Raw genomic sequence first — 19,153 nt, 5'->3', positions numbered from 1 at the left:
TCTCTTGCTTTTTAGCATAGTAACAAAAACTCCGACCCAACACTCTTCTGAATCACTATCGTGGGTTGAAACAATCCGGAGAGGGAGGCTGATTTTTTGAGGGACTCAATACATACAAGAGAAATGGTGTGGCTTCTGAATTACAAAGATGCAGCTGGAGAAAAGATTCCTTCATTTGCCGTGTGTGTTGTTTAAATGTAAACATGAAGAATCTGACAATTACAATCTTCTGTTTCTCTGAGAAACTGGATACCTATTCCTTACACTTTGAAAGAGATTTCCTGCCAGGATTCATGAATTTCTCTCTTTGACCCTGAGCAGTGAAAGAAACAAGTCTGAGATATATTGCAAAGCCAACTGTTTAAAGTTTATATCAATACACACGTGGGACAAAGGTAATTTACTCAGTGAAGGAAGAACCCCTGCTACATTTAATCATGCTCAAGTACATGGGAAAGTGCCCTTACGGCTGTTGTTTCACCCTGCCTTTTTAACCAAAGTGTTGAGAAGTACTTTTCTTCTCGTGAAACACCTTAAACACAAAGCCTAATTAAACTACTAAAATGCCATTAAAGCCGGTGAGCAGACTTATCTCCAGCCACCACTGTTTGCAATTAGATTTTGGGAGAAGGTAGAGGAAATCAATGTTGTGTTCACCCCTTAATGAGAACATAAGCACTTCACATTAAAAGATTATTTTCTTAAAATCCCCACAAGTAGGTGGAAGATTCCCTTCACTTGTGAAAGAACAAAACACAGGAAAGAAAGTTGTGGAAAACCAACAAAGAAGTCTTACCTCATGCAAGAAAGTATTTTCCCTTCTCCCATTGTCTTGAGAAAAGCCAAAACGGAACAGAACAAAACAGCACATATGTAACTGAAGCAACATGGTTGAATCAAAAAGAGGGCAAATTTACTGCTTTTTAGAACTTCAGGAACCACTCATTACAGTGTATCAATGCAGTAGATAATACAGATAAATGTGTAACAGAAGTTAATGACTGAGCCAAACACTCTTCAGCTACTTCTGCTAATCAGACCATCAGTGACTACAAACAAGAACATCTTGGATGTTTAAGTGGGACTTCATCATCTCAGAACTCAACAAATGCCATTTCCTACACATTAAGTAAATACTTCTTTCTGTCTTAAAGAGGGAAAAGCAGAACTGAAATATCTATGGGAAACTCTCTGCATGGTGGTGCACACCATCCATTCTTCAGACTGGAATCTGCAATATGATATCTAAAATACCAGCATGGAGCCTTACATACAGCTGCAGATCTGCTGATACTACAAGAACTGTCAGACAATACTGTAAAAAGCACTTTGCTGAAGAAGCCTTCCCTTCTTCACAAAGCTCAAGCGCTGTGCAAAGGCTTCTGCTTCCAGCTACATAATCCACGCAGGATGACTTCAATTTCTCAACAGTTTCCTCTTTGGACCAACAACTCATCCCTTTGAGGTCACTAGCATTATTTACACCTGCTTTTGAATTATATTTAATTCACTTTAATCAAAATTGGAACAAAGTATTTTCATTTTGCATGTCAGAAATTAGATGTTTTTATTCCTCCAGACCTGCAACTTTTATAATATATACAGTCAGTGAAAAAAGTTCCTTTATCTGGAATGGCATCTATGTTGTTTGTTCTTATTTTGTTTTTAGGACTAACTTCGAATGAAAACAAAATTCCTTAAGAATTTTACAGGTAACAATCAAAGTTGATTTTTGCTAAGAGATTACAATTACTAGTTTGTTTTGGTTTGTTCCCCCCCCCCCCCCCCCCCCCCCCGGTTCTTTATATTTGACACATTGTTTATAGACAAAACTGTTACTCAAAAAAAAAAAAAAACCCTCAACTAGCACTTTTCCTTGCGTGGGGATTTCCTCACAGCAGTGAGGAAAGAAAAAAAAACCTTTCTTCTTATTTCTCCCATACATATATATGTATATCTATATATTTAATCACACAAAATACTCCACCCAGTCAGACATCCACCAGAACAATTCTCATTACTGGTATTAACAGGATTAACAAAAGAGTTTGTTCACACAGAACATCTTAGAGTAAAATGTCAACATTTGGCGTAGTCCTTCAAATAATTCATTTCTTTTCATCCTGTTAAGAAGATTTCAATGCTGGTTGCCTTTTAAAAAGCAGTTACTCACAAAGCCATATAAGTTCGCCTTCACAAATGCACTTACATGCTTGACTTTCTTTTATTAATGTTATGTGATTTTTTTTTCTACTTCAGTAGCATTTCAAGGGAAACAAAATGATTGTCATGTGGTACACTTAGTCTTGGAAGAGGAACACAGCTGTTTATTCCCTGATTCTGAGCATTTCTTAGATCTGCACAGCAGTCTGTATTCTCTGAAGGGAATTACACATCTTACCATAAGCAGATATACTTTCCATATTCAGTTTGCCTACTGTACTATACTTGGCTTCAAGAACAACAAAATGAATGCTTTGTCTGCTTTCCATTGCCTTTTTTTAACCTCAATTTTAACTTCTCCGGTGCAATGAAAGAGCACAAAAAGGAGAATTGTAAAATTACTCCATTTTGCCTTTCAGAAAAATCAAAGTGTCCAAACATCTGTTTCAGACACCCTCTGCTGGAAAGCATCAAGTTCATCTCTCAGCCCATGAACTCACTGATCATGCGTAGGGAGGAAAAAATTAAGCTGCGTGAATGTTTAACTGCCTTAAAAGCAAGTTATCTATTCTATATATCATTGTTTTGTACTTAAGGGGAGGAAAAGATTTGATGATAAAATTATGCTATCTCAACAATGAAGGGAAATGTGTATCTGAGTTCTTTGATTGTGAAGCAGAAAAAATTATTCCATTCAGAGTTCTGTGGAAACCTGCCTTTAGGATATAAGCAAACCTGATAAGGTTCTCCCAGAAAGGTACAAGTGATAAATGTATCAGTAAATAAAAATAGGGACTGCAATGAAAAGACCTAGTCACTATGAACCCAATTCATAATCTGACTTGTTTTCTCCACTGGTGAGAAAAAATATCTCAAGACTAAATACCTTTAAATTAAATCTGCTCATTCTGTGCAATTCTCAAGCAGCTCTGCAGTTGTGACTACAGATGGAAACGGTGTTACTTCAAGGATCGCAGAAGTTTGTTCTGTAAACAAATTTCTTCCATCATTAATCTATCAAATATATTCACTCTCTAAGTAGTCAGAGCAGCTTAACTCAGTGACGGGTAGGGGAATTTCTCAACTCTTCCTTAACAAACTCCTCTCTACAGACCAAATTCCTGTGCTACGTTCTTGAAGTTCTGGATAATCATCAAGGAATTAAAAAAAAAAAGAAAAAATGATGGAACTACTTCCACTGCTTTAAAATCTACATCCCAACATAAGATTTTAGAAATCAGAGAACTTCCAAGAATCTATTTCTTTGTGTAGCAGTGGCAAGAGATTTGTCCGTAAGAAACTGAAAAGACAATTCCACCAAGATTCAATTTATAATTATTTCCTTTACTTCTTAACTCCCAAATAAAGTATTAAGACAAACAGCCAGATTTGGTATCAAGCATTGCTCATATGTTCTCCATGATGATGCTAGACAGTAGAGCTTCCAAGTTCACAATATGTGTTTGACCCATATATGTGGGACAGTGAATTACATTCTTTTCTCGGTGACCATTCTGAATTACAACTTCTTTCCCAGGACTCAGAAGTGAATAATTGCACCTGTCCTCCTTAAGCAAACAAAAGACATTAAGTAGCAGCCAAATAGAAAAAAAGATTTAAAGAGAAAGTCACTTTATAGTTTGGTATGAAAACAACTCAATCCAGCCTTTCATCTAGCTGTACACAACCTGAGGATTTCTACTTGCGTAGTTCCTGAAGAAAGGGAATCATTCAATCAAAGAAAGACTACCTGATAAAGCAAAAATTGTGGTTCTGGCTAGAGGATTAAAAAAAGGATACTTTTAAAATCAATCATCAACAATACAACAAAAAAGTCAGCTGCACATCTGTTTGTCTCTCATTTACATGGTACAAGTGAACAAAAAAAGAAAAAAATTAAGATGTGGAAAAAATAAAGATATAGGGCTTTTCCAAGTCCACACAGAGATGCAGTAACAGGATGTAGAATAGAGCAAAAGTGAATATGCTAGAACAGATCACAACCTACAACTCCTGACAAACTTCACACTGTTTTTGACCATGCTGCACAGAAAGGTCAGGTTTTGCTCTTACTGATTGCGAGGGCCTGGCAGAGACATCAGCAGCAGCTCTGGTTTCAGAGTCATGCTGGAAGGCAACCAAGAAAAGAAAGGTTACCAGGACAGAAGGACAGAGTTTTGACAGGGCATTAGCCTCTGGTTCCAGGACATCTCAAGCACCTGACCATGACAAAGGCCTGGTGCTCAAAGACATGAGAACAAAGTGTGTAAGGTGGTAATATTATAGAACGTCTCCAAAAAGGTCTTTGTGATACTTCCAGGCTCTTTCTACTTTTTATTCTTGCATAGAAGCTGGCTGCATACTCAGGTAGGCATTTGTATGGAATGAAAGGGTCAAATGGAAAATGTTCTGCTGCTCATGGAAGTTAGATATAGCTCATCTTGAAACTACAGAGAGGAACACCACTGAAAACTATACTGAAATACTGAGACCCCATCCAAATAAAATAAAACCAAGGAAATAAAGGGGTGATGCCTTGTGGGAGTGCTCAGCAGGGAACATGATTCTTTTCCCCAAAAGCACAAATGTCAGTGTTGAATATTTTTGATGAGAACCTGACATAGCACAGAAGAGAGACGCTGAAACTGAATTCAGTTACTGGAAGTAACGAAATACACAGTTTTCATCTGGAAGTCACAGTCTTCAGGAATTTCACAGGTCTTAGAACAAAATAAAACATTGTCTAGTTATATACTTGGGCACACACAGAAAAGCAGCCTAGTTTGACAAATAAGGTACCAATCTGGAACTCAAGACGATCAAAAGACTATTGTCATTCTTTCTCAGTGCTTCTGGTTTCTTTCCTACCTTTTAACCCATCACATTACATGCTTTGAAAGAGGGATCATCTTTTACAGCATGTTTGTCCAACTCTGAGGTCAGAGTCCATATCAAGTATTAAAGTCAACACAGCACCATGATGAGTTGTTTCAAGAGCAGCAGAAAAAATAAATCCCCTTTTCCTGTGGATTTCTGTGTTTCCCCTTCTCAAAAAAAAACTCTTTCCTCTATGTCTCCTTTGAGAATACCTTCCATACAACGCTTCCAGTTTCCCCAGTAAATCATAAGCCCTATCGAAGTAACCTTCATCTCGAAACTGGTCAAAAGTATGCAAGTGACTGGAAATGAGGCCCAAGACAGAAACACAGATCACTTTATCTCCAAAGGTGCATTTTTTGTTCTGCCTTTTTTTTTTCCCCCCTCCTTTAACAAAACATGGCTAACAAAAGCAACAGCAAGCATTTCAACATATATCAGAAAAATTAAAATTCATAATGAAGGTTAATCATGGCTGAGAGAGGAACTCTAAGATTTTGATCTTTTTTAGATATCACACATTCCCCACAGCATCCTAACTTTTGATGGAACATACAGTAGAAAACAGAAAGGAACAAAAGACCTTCAACCAGCATTTGGGCTTTCAGTAAGACAACAAGATTTTAAATTGATGCAAAGAAAGATGAAAAAACATGAAATTTTATGAGAAGAACATTCCTGTTTTAACAAATGAATGTCCCAGGTAAACTTTTTCTTTTCCAGCTCCCTTTGTAAACAGAAATCACTGTTGAATATCATCCCCTTTGCTTACCATTTGATGTAAGTAAACCCTCCTGTATGCTAAAGGAAGCAGGTGTAAGTGCAAAAGAAAAATTTACATCCCCTATGCCTGCACTTAACAGAACGGTTTTGTATTGAATCAATACCCCCAATTAAAATGAAGAAACAAGAGAAAGACTCCATCAGCAAAATTATTTGAAGTTGTATTTGTTCAGACTAGTCCAAAAATCTTCACCCTTGGGGTCTGCAATACAACAGGGAAGTCTCTTGAGCATGTTAATTATTTAAAATAAAAGCAACACAGTTGCTGGCCTTTTGAAATAATCAATCTTTCAAACAGCATCAGGTGTCTCCAAAACATGTGACAGGTTGACAGTTTGTAGCATCTATTCTTGAGCTCTAATACCAGGATTTTCTCTGGAGCCTGGAGGAACTCGTCACCTTTACTAACAAATCCTAAAGACAACCTGTCTGGCTTACTGAAAATGCAATGGAGAAGCTACAATTAGAACCACAGACCTCCTATTTGCTAAATTAAAACAAAAAACCAAACCAAACATTTGCAGCACATTCATACGTTTACAGAGACGGACACGCATATATATGAATGCAGACAAATACATGTAGGCATTTGTATAGGTAGATATATATAGACATGTAGCTGTAAATTATAGACATTTACTGAGATCTGTATTTACTGCCTCCTACAAGTCTATCTCACAGACTAAATTTAGGGAATTTTCTTCCATCTTTTGAAAGAAATTAAAAAGGAAGCATCTGGTTTGTATTTTTCAAGCCTATTAAAAATATATATACACACATTTTTTCTGCATGTATCTGCCTGTTCAGTATAGAAGAATAAAAACCTGGAATCAGCAAGAAAATTACTGTAGAGCGTGTTTGTAAACAAAAAGTTCCCATTTTCAGAGCAGCTGACCTTACTAGCACTAAGAGGAGGTGAGAAACTTCAGCAGCACACACTTCACTGATGTTATGGATATATATATTTATATATTTTCAGTCATACTGAAGAATTCAGATTTTTCACAAATAAATCTCTCTTATTGAAAATATGTTACATAAAAAGGATCTATTTATCAATTTTTCAGAATTTCTAGTTTGGAAAAAAAAAGTTTTATCTATCCTACAGCTGCCTGTGGAAAAAAAATTGATTTCTCTCTTAATATACAAGTTGTATCTATTAAAAATGCCAATGTTTATGAATTCTTGGCATTTTTTAATTAATCTATTGAGAAAATAGCAAGATACATAATGATAGTATGTGATTTGTAAATGAATAGTGGATACAAGAAAAGAACAATTTTAAAATAATGTTCTTGCATAGGAAACCAGAATTCCAAAAACAAACAGCTCTGTGTTCTGAGATGCCCTACCACTTCTGACCAGGTTAACCAAATTCAAACCAAAATTGCCATCAAAGAGAGCCCTCCAGGAAGAAGGGCCTCACTTGGCCAGCCCATAGGCAGTGGTCTTTCTAGGCCCCACACATTTGCCCTCTAAGTCTGGCAGGCCTCACCCACAGCACTGTACCTTGGTAGGAGCCAAGCAGAGCCAGAAGCAGCATTTAACACAATTATCGTAGCATCATATAAATAAATAAATTTAAATAAAGCTACTCTTTACGGTAAAATACAGTAAATTACCTTGGCTAAAGTCCTAGTACACCTGAGACTTCTCACTACAACCCTTCATAGAAGTTGAATTTTGAAGGTTAATACACAAAACAAATATGTTGTATACCTCAATGACAGAATGTGAAGCACATTTGTAGATTTTGTCTTTTTTTTTTTTTAAATGCCTGGCCAAGTTTTAATGGGCTGCCACACATGAATGATTATGAAAGCACTACAATGAATTGAGCTGATAAGCTGATCTGATCGGAATTAACTGCATGTGATTGCTGCTTTGAAAAGCTGGCCTAAAGAGGCAGCATTGAAAGCAATCTCACAAGTCACTGGTACCACTTGCCACAGCTATAAGTAAGCACAGATGGTGAGAAAAGTTAATTAAGAGACATATTTGTTTGGGGGTTTGAAATTTCCACCCCCCTCTTCCCCAAAGAAGCTGAGCCACACTGAAAATGTGTTTTATGTTTGCGGCCTAATAAGTTCATGTTTTTGAGGCTCTGTTCCTGTAGATGGAGGTAATAGATAAACAGAATAAATATTTTATGTCAGCACTTAGCATATGGATTTGCTCTTTCTCACCAAGCTACTCATTGCACCTGATAGGTAGAACATCTTGTCAATTAAAATATTCATTTCTTTTCCTCCTACCCAGCACAGCTTTTCATTTGTACCACAGTTGACACCCTACAAGAGAGATGTTCCCCTTCTCATTCTCACTTGAATGACTGCCTCTTTCATTTTCTCCCTTACTTCTTGCAGTATTTCACAAGTAACATACTAGAACATACGAGTAATTCCATTAAACAGCTTTTGGTGATAAACCATTTATTTCTTCTGGTTGGGAACTATTTCTCCCCTTCTTCAGCCCACATCCCATCTTTCCCCAGATTAACTGATGTCCTTCTGGAGCTGGAATGTGACAATGCTCCATAAGGTGATCACCATCTTTAGCGTATCAAAACACATCCCTTACCCTTAGGGCATTGCAATAGTGTAACCAAAATGAGTCACATTACACACATTTTGCACAGTGGTCCTGCAACAGCATACATTCCTCTGGACCAGTTTCTCCATCCTTCTCCTCTTCTATTTTGATAAAATTTTGGCTCTTATACCGACAATGGATGATAGCATCAAAAAAATACTGGCTAAGGAATGGTAGAGATGAATTTCACATGAAAAACCCTGGAAGTTAAGAAAGGGTTAAGGCTAAAGACAGAAAACCAAGAATTCAGAATTTAAATTGAGAGGTTCTTAGAGAGATATTTCCAACTTATACCAACTGTGCTATTTATTTCCTTTCTCATCATAGCTGATTATGAGGATGTGCATGAGTAAAAGGAACTTTCTTCATCTCTAATCAGACTTGCTCTATGCCACAAATCCACAATCCACTGTTCGTGACATTACAGAATGAATCAGGCAGGAGGCTCAAGTCAGATCAGAAAATGACAGCTTCCATTTAAACAGATATCTTGGAAATTAGTGAAGGGTAGCTGTCAGCGTTATACTTCGTAAGCATTTAACTTTATGTACCATCTCTCTAAAAAGAGGGACAACAAAATTATTCACTGGAAAGATCCTGATATTAAGAAAATAAAATAAATGGAGCACTGATCTGTTTAATTTATATTTCTAGAGCAATAAGGGCATATTTTCAATAGGACACTTACAGTATCTGTATTGAACATGCCCTGTTCTTCAGTGTGGTCACATAATTTATGGTCTATCATAAGAATTTGGTATACATCAGTTTATTACTTCTGAGAGTCTCATTTCTGTTCTATAAAACTGGTTTTGAAAATGTTACACCTCTTAACAAGAATTTGATCCCTTACTGGGCTTAAATTTCATACAGCTGGATCATATTAGAAGACTAGAGATCAACAACCAACACCAGCCCTACATTTAGAATCTTCTTGTATAATTCTGAAGGAATTTTAGCCAAGCATTCTGTTGTCCAAGGTTGTCAACATGAACATGTAAAGGTAACCATAGCTCCTTCTACTGTGTCTTCAGATTCATAAGGCTGAGAAGCTGCTATCCTAACCAAGCTCAGAAAAGTGAGTGAAAGAAGGCCAGCAGCATTTCAGAGAGCCACTTTTTTTTTTTTTTAATTCTGCTTTACACATTCCCAGTAACAGTATAATTTCAGAAGCAATCACACATTTAAAGAAGTTAGCAGAAAGATGTCTGGGGATAGAGCGTTGGAACAGGGACAGCAGTACTGCTAAGTAAACTGATTGTCTGATCCACATATGACATCTCAGATGTAACAGCTTGTAAACATTATCTGTAGAGCTCCAAATAATAACTTTACAGATTTAACCAATCATGCTTTGAAGGCTGTCACTGATCTAGTGGAGCATGACCAAATCCCGTTAGAGTGCAGAATAGACCCTAGTGGAAAGTCTTACATATGCTGAGTTGCATATCTAAATAAAGAATGCAAAAGCTCCACACATGCTATAGAGATGTACGCAAATGAAGAAATTAATACATGCATTAGTTCTAATTCATTGTCTCATGGGCCTATGAAAAAGGTTTCAAACCCTTCAGGATAACTCAGCCTACAGTGGTACTAGGTGCTTCATCAAAGAATATCATGCTGACAAATTCCTTTGTAAGTCTGACTTCTCCATTAGTGTGGCGGATAGCTGTCCTTGCTGCATGAACATTCAAGACAAAAGAGACTCCCTTCCAATTTCAACTGAAATAGTATAAAGCAGACCAGGTCTTGCTGATGTATCTGTTTTGTTTGCTGACTTTACACATGCATTTCTTTAAAATAACAGCAGTTAATCTAAGCAGTCATTTTTTAGAAATTCAGTTCAGGGAATTAACTCTATTGTCCTCGCAAAATGCAAAGAAAGGGAAATTAATTGAGTCTTTGAGGCTGGAAAAAACACGGATGTAAACGTGGTCAAAGGACTGTAGCTATCTCGCCCAGCTAAGATATTAAGAAATATTTTGACTTTTTTAAATATCCTTTTTATCTTCCTCGTCTGATGAAAGTTCAATACAAAAGCATGTTAGATAGCTATGAGTCTCCTCCTATTCTGAGCACTACATGCTGTATTTTTCTGGCTGCAAGACTATGCATGTGAATGCCAGATGAATTTCTAGCCCCTAGTATATAAAAAAGTAGTTATATAATTTGTAAGGGCTATCACATTATTACTCAAATTAGTGTACACAGATCCTACAGGATATCCTGCCTCCTAGTATAGCTAGAAGTTAGCATCTTTTTGTTTGCTCAAAAACTGCAGTGCACTGTTGACTGTGATGATTTGCAGTTTCTTTTTTTCTTAGATAATTCCAGAAGCTGAAAACATACACTGTTTAAACAAACTTCCTGTTCTTGTCTTTCCTGGGGTAGAAAGACTGCTTTTAATCAACAGTTGCTGTGCTATGGAAGAGAGATGCATGCTGTACTGTCTAATTGAAAAAAAAAAAAACGAACAAAGCCTTTGGTTCAGACATTTTTAGGACCAGCCTTAGTCATAAGGATATCTTAACACTGCACTTCGTATGATTTTTTTTTCGTTTAGAAAAAAATGAATTCAAGGATTTTTTCTGAGTTGCGTTTGGCCCAATTAACGTGAATCTCTTCTTGTCTCCTACAGCTTGTCTCCAAACAGCAGAGAAATGCAAAGCTTTTCTCTTGGCTCTCTCTCCAGGGACTAATATCTTTAAGCACTTCAAAGCCACATCCAACTCCTTGACATTCGTCTGCCTTGAACTTGCAAAGCACTCATAAGTTTGTTAGCCTCCAAAGCATCAAGAAACTACAAGGATCTTCAGACATACTCCATGTGGGAGGTTTTGCAGAAACAGCTTCATACAGCAGTAAAACCTACCTGGGGAACTTGTGTCAGATGAGGGCAAATAAAATCCTCTGAAGAATAGCAGATATCCAGTGGAGCATGTTACACTGGGAAGACTTGTGAATAAAGGAGCTCCTCCATATCCAGCTTTTATTGTTGTCGTTTGCCACAGAAGTGCTAATTTGAGCCCAGATTAAATATATCTTAGTTAGAATTAGTCTGATTCCTGTTTCCAACTTTAGCATATACATTGCTATAGATATTCAAACAAACAGAGTAGTGCTTCCTTTGGGAAACTTGACCTCCACTTGATGCTGGAGGAGGAAGGAGCTGAGTTTGCTGGTGTGCCTTGCTCTGGCCCCACTTCTGGCCTCAACAATACGAGAAGAGAGAAGCGAGGAAGGTATGGAAGAAGGATTGCAGTGGTAGGCACTGCAGTGGCAGCCAACCTGCTACAGTACCTTACAGCCAGTCCAGTTCCCTACTGAGTAGCTCCCGTCTGATGAGCAAGAGCCAAGACACATTCTAAGTCTAACCTGTTGAACCCATGAACACTGAGGAAAGGATTAATTGAAAATTTCAGTTATTCACCTTGTACTCATCTACTTGCTTTTGTCTTTTCTTATCTGCACACAGATTTATGTAACTGTGGGTATTCTGAAATCTCTAATTACCAGTGAACATATAAATTGACTTTCAGATTGAAATATCACTTCCAATGATTACATATTAAGGTGCTCAATAAAACAAATATTGTACAAGTAAAATGATTCCAGTTACCACCAACTCTAGTCCAAACAATGGAAAGAGGAACTATGAAATTATCCCGGAAGAGACTCCAGTGTCGTGACATTCCGATTTGTAAGGATACAAAAGACATCTCCATTTTTAAGCCCTATCACGAGAAGTATAGCATTCTTCTTGTCAACTCTTTTGGTTAGTATATGGCTGCCCAACCTTTCAGCTTGCCTGGGCTGCACTGAATAAAAGAGGGTGGTGATGGGGGTGATGTTTTGATTATTGCTGAGTGATGGGTGTGTGTCCAGGGCTGGGCTGCTTGGTGGGTTGAACGTGCCTGGTTTAGTAGAGTCAAAGCTTGACTCACATTAAGAGTAGTGTTTATTTTAAATGATCAAAGTTAGGGAGCAGGTAATGACTTGAATACACATAGTTCATTATGTTAAATTAAGCTACACAGGGACTCTTATGGGGCATTATTCTAAACCAGGAAAATATCTGTGCTCTTCTGATGCCATATACTGTCTTTCCCTTCACAATAGTTTTTCCACTTTCAATGACACTGTAACGGAACTAACAAACAGCAGAGTCCATAGGGATGTTTAATTCACTGAGATCTCACCAGCTCAGAGAAGAGATAAGACTTTACAAATGTATTCCTCTCCTGTATTTGAGATACCATGTCAATACATCAGAAAATTCCTAACCCAAATTTCTGGCCCAAAGTGTGTTGGTAGGTAAGGTAGCAGAACTAAATCAGATCACAGAGATGCTGCAACAAGATTGCATTACACATTTTTCCATCTAGAGTAAAACCTGTTCTTTCCCCCATTTTTCTGCATATTCACTAGAGGATGACAAGTTTCATTGCATACATGACAGGATGTTAAGATAGAGATTCTTAAAGGATACACTAACAATATCCAAAACTAAGTTCAAATCCAAGTATTAAAACAACAAAAAGAGTAGAGAGTAAAAAGCAAAGATTGATTACCTTAGTGAGGTCTTTCCCAGTTAAGTCAAGTCTTTCAAAATCAGGAACTAAAAGAACCAAAAGGGCTCTACTACAGCAGTTTGCTACACAAATATGACAAAAACCACCACCAGCTTTCAGCTGTGGCTCTTTCACAGCTGTCAAATTAAAAAACACAACAACAGTGAGATCCCCTCCTCATTATTTTTGGCCACCAGTTCATGCAGATTACAGAGAACCAGTAGTTTTTGCCTAGCAACAAACTTGCACATTCACTGCTGATTGTCAATGACAGAGTAGCAAACACTAAAAAAAAGCTAGTGCTAAGAAGAGTTGCCCTCCATCACTGACTCATCCGTACAATTTAAAATCTCTGAAACAGAATAATTCATTAATCTAACAGACTTGCTAGAAACAAAAAAGAAGCCATTACTAATACCTTCTTCCAACACACATCTCTGACATTGAAACGATAGCATACCACAGTACTTTTATGCAAGGAGAGGACTTGCTACATGCACAAAACAATATATATTATTGTGACATTAAACTTTCTCATCTGTTCATGCCTTAGACTCATTCTAATATTTTCCAGAGTTAAGGTTAGTACAGAAGAGCTGTCCTGACTACCATAGGACAGAAATGCTGTCAGAGCATGCTGAACCATCAAGCCCTGAGCACCTCTACCTCCCAAGGAGTCATACAGCTCATTCAGGGAGTTGCAAAAAAAAGTTCATTACTTACAGTAGGATGTCCAGCACAGTAGGTGTAGCTAGCATGGGACTGGTAGTGCAAGCTTGCTCTTGGGAAGGTGTATGTATTCCAAGCAGGTTGGCTGCTATTCCACTGGTTGCTAAAGCCAGGGCTCATGGTGACTCTTGATTTACTGTTTTGGTACGTTCTCACTGTAGAGCTGGACTATCAAAAAAGAAAGAAATGCCATGTAAAAACAACTTTTAAGGTAGAATACAAACAATACAGCTACACATTGTCATTCTGTGTAAACATACTGCTACATAGTATGGAACAGACTTCTATTATTTCCGTAAGGAACTAGAAAAAGCAAAAAATTCACTTCTTTAAAGATGTCAGTGAAACAGCTAGTCAGCAAAGGCTATTTCATGGTAAATGATGACTGGGAGACAACGTTTAGATGTCATTCAAGACATCAGGAATCTATCTGGTAGGTAGGAAAGATCAAACCTTTACAAAACTACCGCTAGTTACACACACATAATAATCTAAACTTCACAACACTTTTGAATTAATTGAATTAATTTGAAGGGAAAAAACACACCAAATTTTAACTCTTTTTTCTTTTTTTTTTTTTTTTTTAAGTTAACTCAGTAAATTCTGTTGAAAATGTCCCAGACTGCAAGTGTCATCACCTACATTCTTTCTGCTTTCTCTGGTCTTGTTTTATTTTAGCTGAGTTTTCCAGCTTCTACTCCTCCTTTTGTGAAAACCAAAACAACAACAACAAGCCAAAAAACAAACAAGCAAACATAACCCGATAAATATTTGTACTGATAAGACAGTTAATTAGTGCAGGAAAAAAAATCAATTATAAAATAAGAATAGAAGATGCATTCAACATGAATGCCACTTAGCAGATATTTATGTTGCTCTTGAAAGACATAAAGATGCATTTCTTCCTCAGTGTTCTCATTTTACCTGTGTGTTTGACTTTTTTTGCTGTTTTTTTCTTAGCAAAGGTGTTCTCAAGATCCCATGCAAATTCACACCAATCAATTGTAATTATTATAACCCCAGAATAGTTGTTTTTAAAGCTTGCCTTCACCTTAGTAATATTACAGTGAAAGCTTTATAGATGTGAACACAAATAATTCTTCTCAGAAAACCTAAGTTCCTGTTAATAAATTGACGCAATCAATTTCACTAACTATATTCAAGAATAAGGCTCTGTTTATTTTTATCCTCCTTTCAAGGACAGCTTTTCTATGAGATATACATAGCATGAACCATATACTGATACGGGCCACTATTGGGCTGTGTAAAATACCATGTTCAAGTCTATCCTTAGTCCTGAATGATAATGAGATAAAAGGGGAGCAGAGTCTGATGCAGAAACAGAGAAAGCAGCTTTGTAGATCAGCATGACTTTCAGTTTCATTTCAGAGTTTCAGCTCAGTTTCTCTGGGATAGGATTATTGAAATGGAAGGAAAAGGGGAGAGAGAAAACTTAACAAAAGGATTTAAGAACACATTTGACATATATAATGTATGTATATTTCATTTATATATAAAAATGTATGATCACCCCAGTTTTTATACTATGTTTAGATGAGCTGGTTGTACAAACTACAACAGCAGATGCCACATTGGCATTTGCTGAACATGCCAAATTTATTTAATTCTCAGAAGCTTAAGTAGACAAAGTTTGCCTCAGATATCAACTGCTGTATAAACTTGAAGTTCAAGAAAAGGCCAAATGACTTCCTGCATGTGTTTATTTCCTGTACCGCCGATTAGGAAGCCTGAAAAGAGCAGTTTCCGCTCAACAGTTCTCAATATCTGGACAGATTCACCTCCCGCCCCCACCCCTAAGAGAAGGGTTCCTGCGGTGTGATTTCTAAAGATTTAACTTACGACTAGATGAACACAAAGCATATGAATGAACACTAAAACCCACACTAAACTCTCATTAGTCACTGTGTGTGACAAGTGGTTACTTTGTTCTTACAAAAGGCTCTAGAAAAAAAAAAAAAAATCTGCCCCTATAGTTAAAGGGGCTTATTTGAAATAAATCTTATTGTATGAATTTAAATCATGATATATCAAAGGAAAGAGTCCATGGCTGCAGCTAGAGAAAAAAAAAATGAAGGGCTTTAATGCATTGTTTTGGTTTTTTTTTTCCCCTTTTCTTTTCTTTCTTCCCCTTTTACCCTCTTTCCCCCAAGGAGCAGAAACCGTATTTTCTTTCCTTTGACGTTCTACTTATCTTTCAGATCACTCCTCAAAGACAAATCTCTTTCTGGGTCTTGGCAGACTTGCTTCTACATCAGAGATGAAGGCTAGGTTTTGTTTTGGACAGATCAAGCAGAGTTTTAGTCATAATGTTCTGCTACACGTACATTTCTCCCCTTTATAAACATCAGGTATTCGAGTGTTGCTGCTTATTAACTCCTCTTGAGGAGTCTACCCCTGGATGAATACTGTATCCTGACAATAGCTCTGCTCCTTCCTATTATTTCTGATAGGTCTGTGTTATATGGACCAGTGACCTCTGGCTGATGAGATGTGAAAGCACACACAAGCTCTAGTGATTATTATTCACCTGATTATGTCCACCTGTGCTCATGTGTCACACCAAACACATTCCTGTCTCTACCCCCATGCAGGAGGCACAGATCAACCTCTCATGCTACATATGGGCACAGAAACAAACCCTGCTGCTCCTTTGTGTTCTTCCACCCTCTCACACCATACAGTGAATGTTTGAGGAGCTGTGTGTTGCCAAGCCAGGAGAAGCCATGCCAGATGAAGTGCCCTGAAGGAATGTGGCTTGTGGAGAGAACCTGTGCTGGGACAACGTGAGCAGCCACAAGCAAAACTAGATCTGGAAAACAGGAGTAGGGATGAAGTACTGCTTGAATTTTTGTTCCTCACTACTTGGCAATGGACTAAATTAATTTTCCCCAAGTTAAGTCCATTTTATACGATAGTAATTGACGAGTGATCTCCCTGGCTTTATCTCAGCCCAGGAACTTTTCCACCTTATTTTCTCCCCGTCTTTTTGATGAGTTTAGTGAAAGAGCAGGTTAGTGAGTATCTAACAGCTAGCAAACACCAACTTGTCATAAACTGGCCAGATCCATGGCAAACAAGGTTTGAGTGTATTCTCAAATGCTGAATCATTCCCCCCCCCCCCCCCCCAGCTCCACCAATTACTCACAAAAATTATTACCACCTCTGCCCACAGTTTTGTCTTATTGACATCCCTTAGGTCATCACTTGGAACCACCTGATCATCTTTTCTCTGAAAATTTCTGCAGAAAACTATCAGACTGTAACTAAACAGAACTTTGCCATCCTTTCTATGACTTACCAGAAACAACGAATATTACAAAATGAGTGATTTTTCTTTCCTTGAGAAAGTCAATCAGGTACCTTTAAACTCTTAAAGTCTGATTCAATCTAAAATTGAGATCAGTACAATTTGAATATCTAAGCCTATTTTAAAATAGGAACCTTTTTATCTGTGCCTTTGTTTCTCTGGCTTATAGATATAGGCAATCTTTTCTAAAAAACTTCCAGATCACCTTTTTTCCTCATGTTTACAGAAGTTTTGAACATTTTTGGACATAAGCATGAGGAAAGTGCAAAGTATTATTAGAATTAATACTATTTCTTCAGCTTAACTGCTTCCAGCTCTTAGTTCTTTTAATAGCTGATGTGGGAAGTCTAGGAATGGAAGACTAAAACATAATATTTATGGAGAACTTTTATCTTTAAAGCACTGGATAAATGCGAAGTAGTGGAAAAATTTTTGACTGGTGCACCGTTTCCAGCTTTTTCAGCAGTAGACATAAGAACTCTCTGCAACTCCTCCCTATTTGCATGTAATTCATACCATTGACTAGGACGGAGAAACAAACAGTTCTGATGGAAACTTAGAAGTCTTCATGTCATCATATACATGATCTCTTTTTTAAATGTAGCAACATATTGCAGAAAACTAACATCTATATGTCCTAATTCTCAAGTCTTACGTCACTTCAAATGCAAGACTGACTGCATCTATCAGACAACCTTATGACAAATATTCCAAAATTATTCTGCCTTAGCTTACCTCTCCGGTTGCATTGTCTTAAAAAGAATAAAAATACAAGTAGGATGAAAGGAGTGTAAAACAAAATTCAGCCTCCCACTACATCATCTTTTAAAAGCAACTTCCCTGAGCCATGATGTCATTTTCTTAGCCCACATAGTTTGAGCTGTCTCCAGTACCTTGGATTTTGATTACAAAATGGTTCTGTCTTCAGCTGTGTCTTTTTCTTGGTGGCTTTTTTTGGTTGTTGTTGTTTGTATGTTGGTGTGTGTGTGTGTGTGTGTGTGTGTGAAAAGAACTGTGTTTGAAACATTGTCCATGTACTTCCCCTTATCCCTCCAATATGCTATTTCGGATGTTAAAGTGATTACAAGAGCTGAGTAAGGCTAAGCATAGAAATAGCTCTGCTGGAGACGCTGTTGGCTAGAACTCTATATGCTTGTATCTAGAAGAGACCATGATGCAAAGCGCAACCCTGAGCTCTTAAAAGTTTGGGTGCTTTATAAAACAGTACTGTTTCCATAGAAATCAAAATTTTCCTATAACCATGAAGAGTCAGAAGTGAAAAGATCTGCCCTGAAACATTATTGCATGAACTAAGATGATGCATTTGTTTTCTTGCTCAGAGAAAATATGAAACTGGCAAACCAAAACTGAAGGTAGCTCATCATGAAATCTACCTGAGAGACCTTCAAGACTGTGGTGATTGTAAAACTGAAGAGAGAGAATGTTTTAGGTTTTTGTTGTTTTTTTTATTATTATTATTGTTATGAAAACCAAACAGTGCAGATACTGCAGAAAATGTATTTTCTCAATATGAGGAAAGGGTAGTTCTGTGAGGTTAATTTTCCAAACGTAATCTCTCACTATTTCTTGCTAATCTTTTATAGCCTAGAACCAGATTCCTTCTGTTCCAGTAAGAACTGAGATGTTAATACTTGGCCACTGCAAATTTTGAGTTTATCAAGTTTGTCTCATAACCTTTACGAAAAACCTTCAGAGACACGACCAAATTTTAAGAGAAACATTGCTTTTCCAGACGTGGGACTGGAACTCAATACATTATACCTGGAAAAACAGGACAAAATGAGAGAAATGGCATTCCACTAAAACCACAGAAATGGTGAAGTTATATTTCATATGTCAGCATACATGTAAAGCTACAGCTCATCCAGTGGGTCCAAGAGCAACAAGTGTGAGCCCACAGCAGGCCAAAACACAGAGGATCCAGTCTATCTGTACTCCCCCTTCTCTTGCTCCCTATGGGCTTTCTGAACAGCAGGCTCTCACTAGACAGAACCTTGGCTGGCAGCACAACTGAATTCTCTAGAGATGGTGCCCCAAAGAAATGCAAAGCTGAGAGGATTTTCAGGATAGATCTCAAATTATCTAA

General features: G+C 37.4%; 1 protein-coding gene across 5 annotated transcripts in view; it reads right to left on the bottom strand.

Moving 5' to 3' along the window:
* Positions 1-19,153, bottom strand: part of RBMS3 (RNA binding motif single stranded interacting protein 3) — a 698,917-nt gene that overhangs the window by 477,035 nt on the left and 202,729 nt on the right. For all 5 annotated transcript variants that reach the window (XM_015281782.4, XM_015281784.4, XM_015281783.4 and 2 more), the window contains exon 4: positions 13,713-13,886. In XM_015281782.4, coding sequence (XP_015137268.1) covers positions 13,713-13,886 — 174 coding nt within the window. The remainder of the gene's footprint in view (positions 1-13,712; positions 13,887-19,153) is intronic.

This window comes from Gallus gallus, chromosome 2, assembly GCF_016699485.2.
Source record: "Gallus gallus isolate bGalGal1 chromosome 2, bGalGal1.mat.broiler.GRCg7b, whole genome shotgun sequence".
NCBI lineage: Eukaryota > Metazoa > Chordata > Aves > Galliformes > Phasianidae > Gallus > Gallus gallus.
Note: the sequence above shows the minus strand (reverse complement) of the source record. Positions and strands in the feature narration are given on the sequence as shown.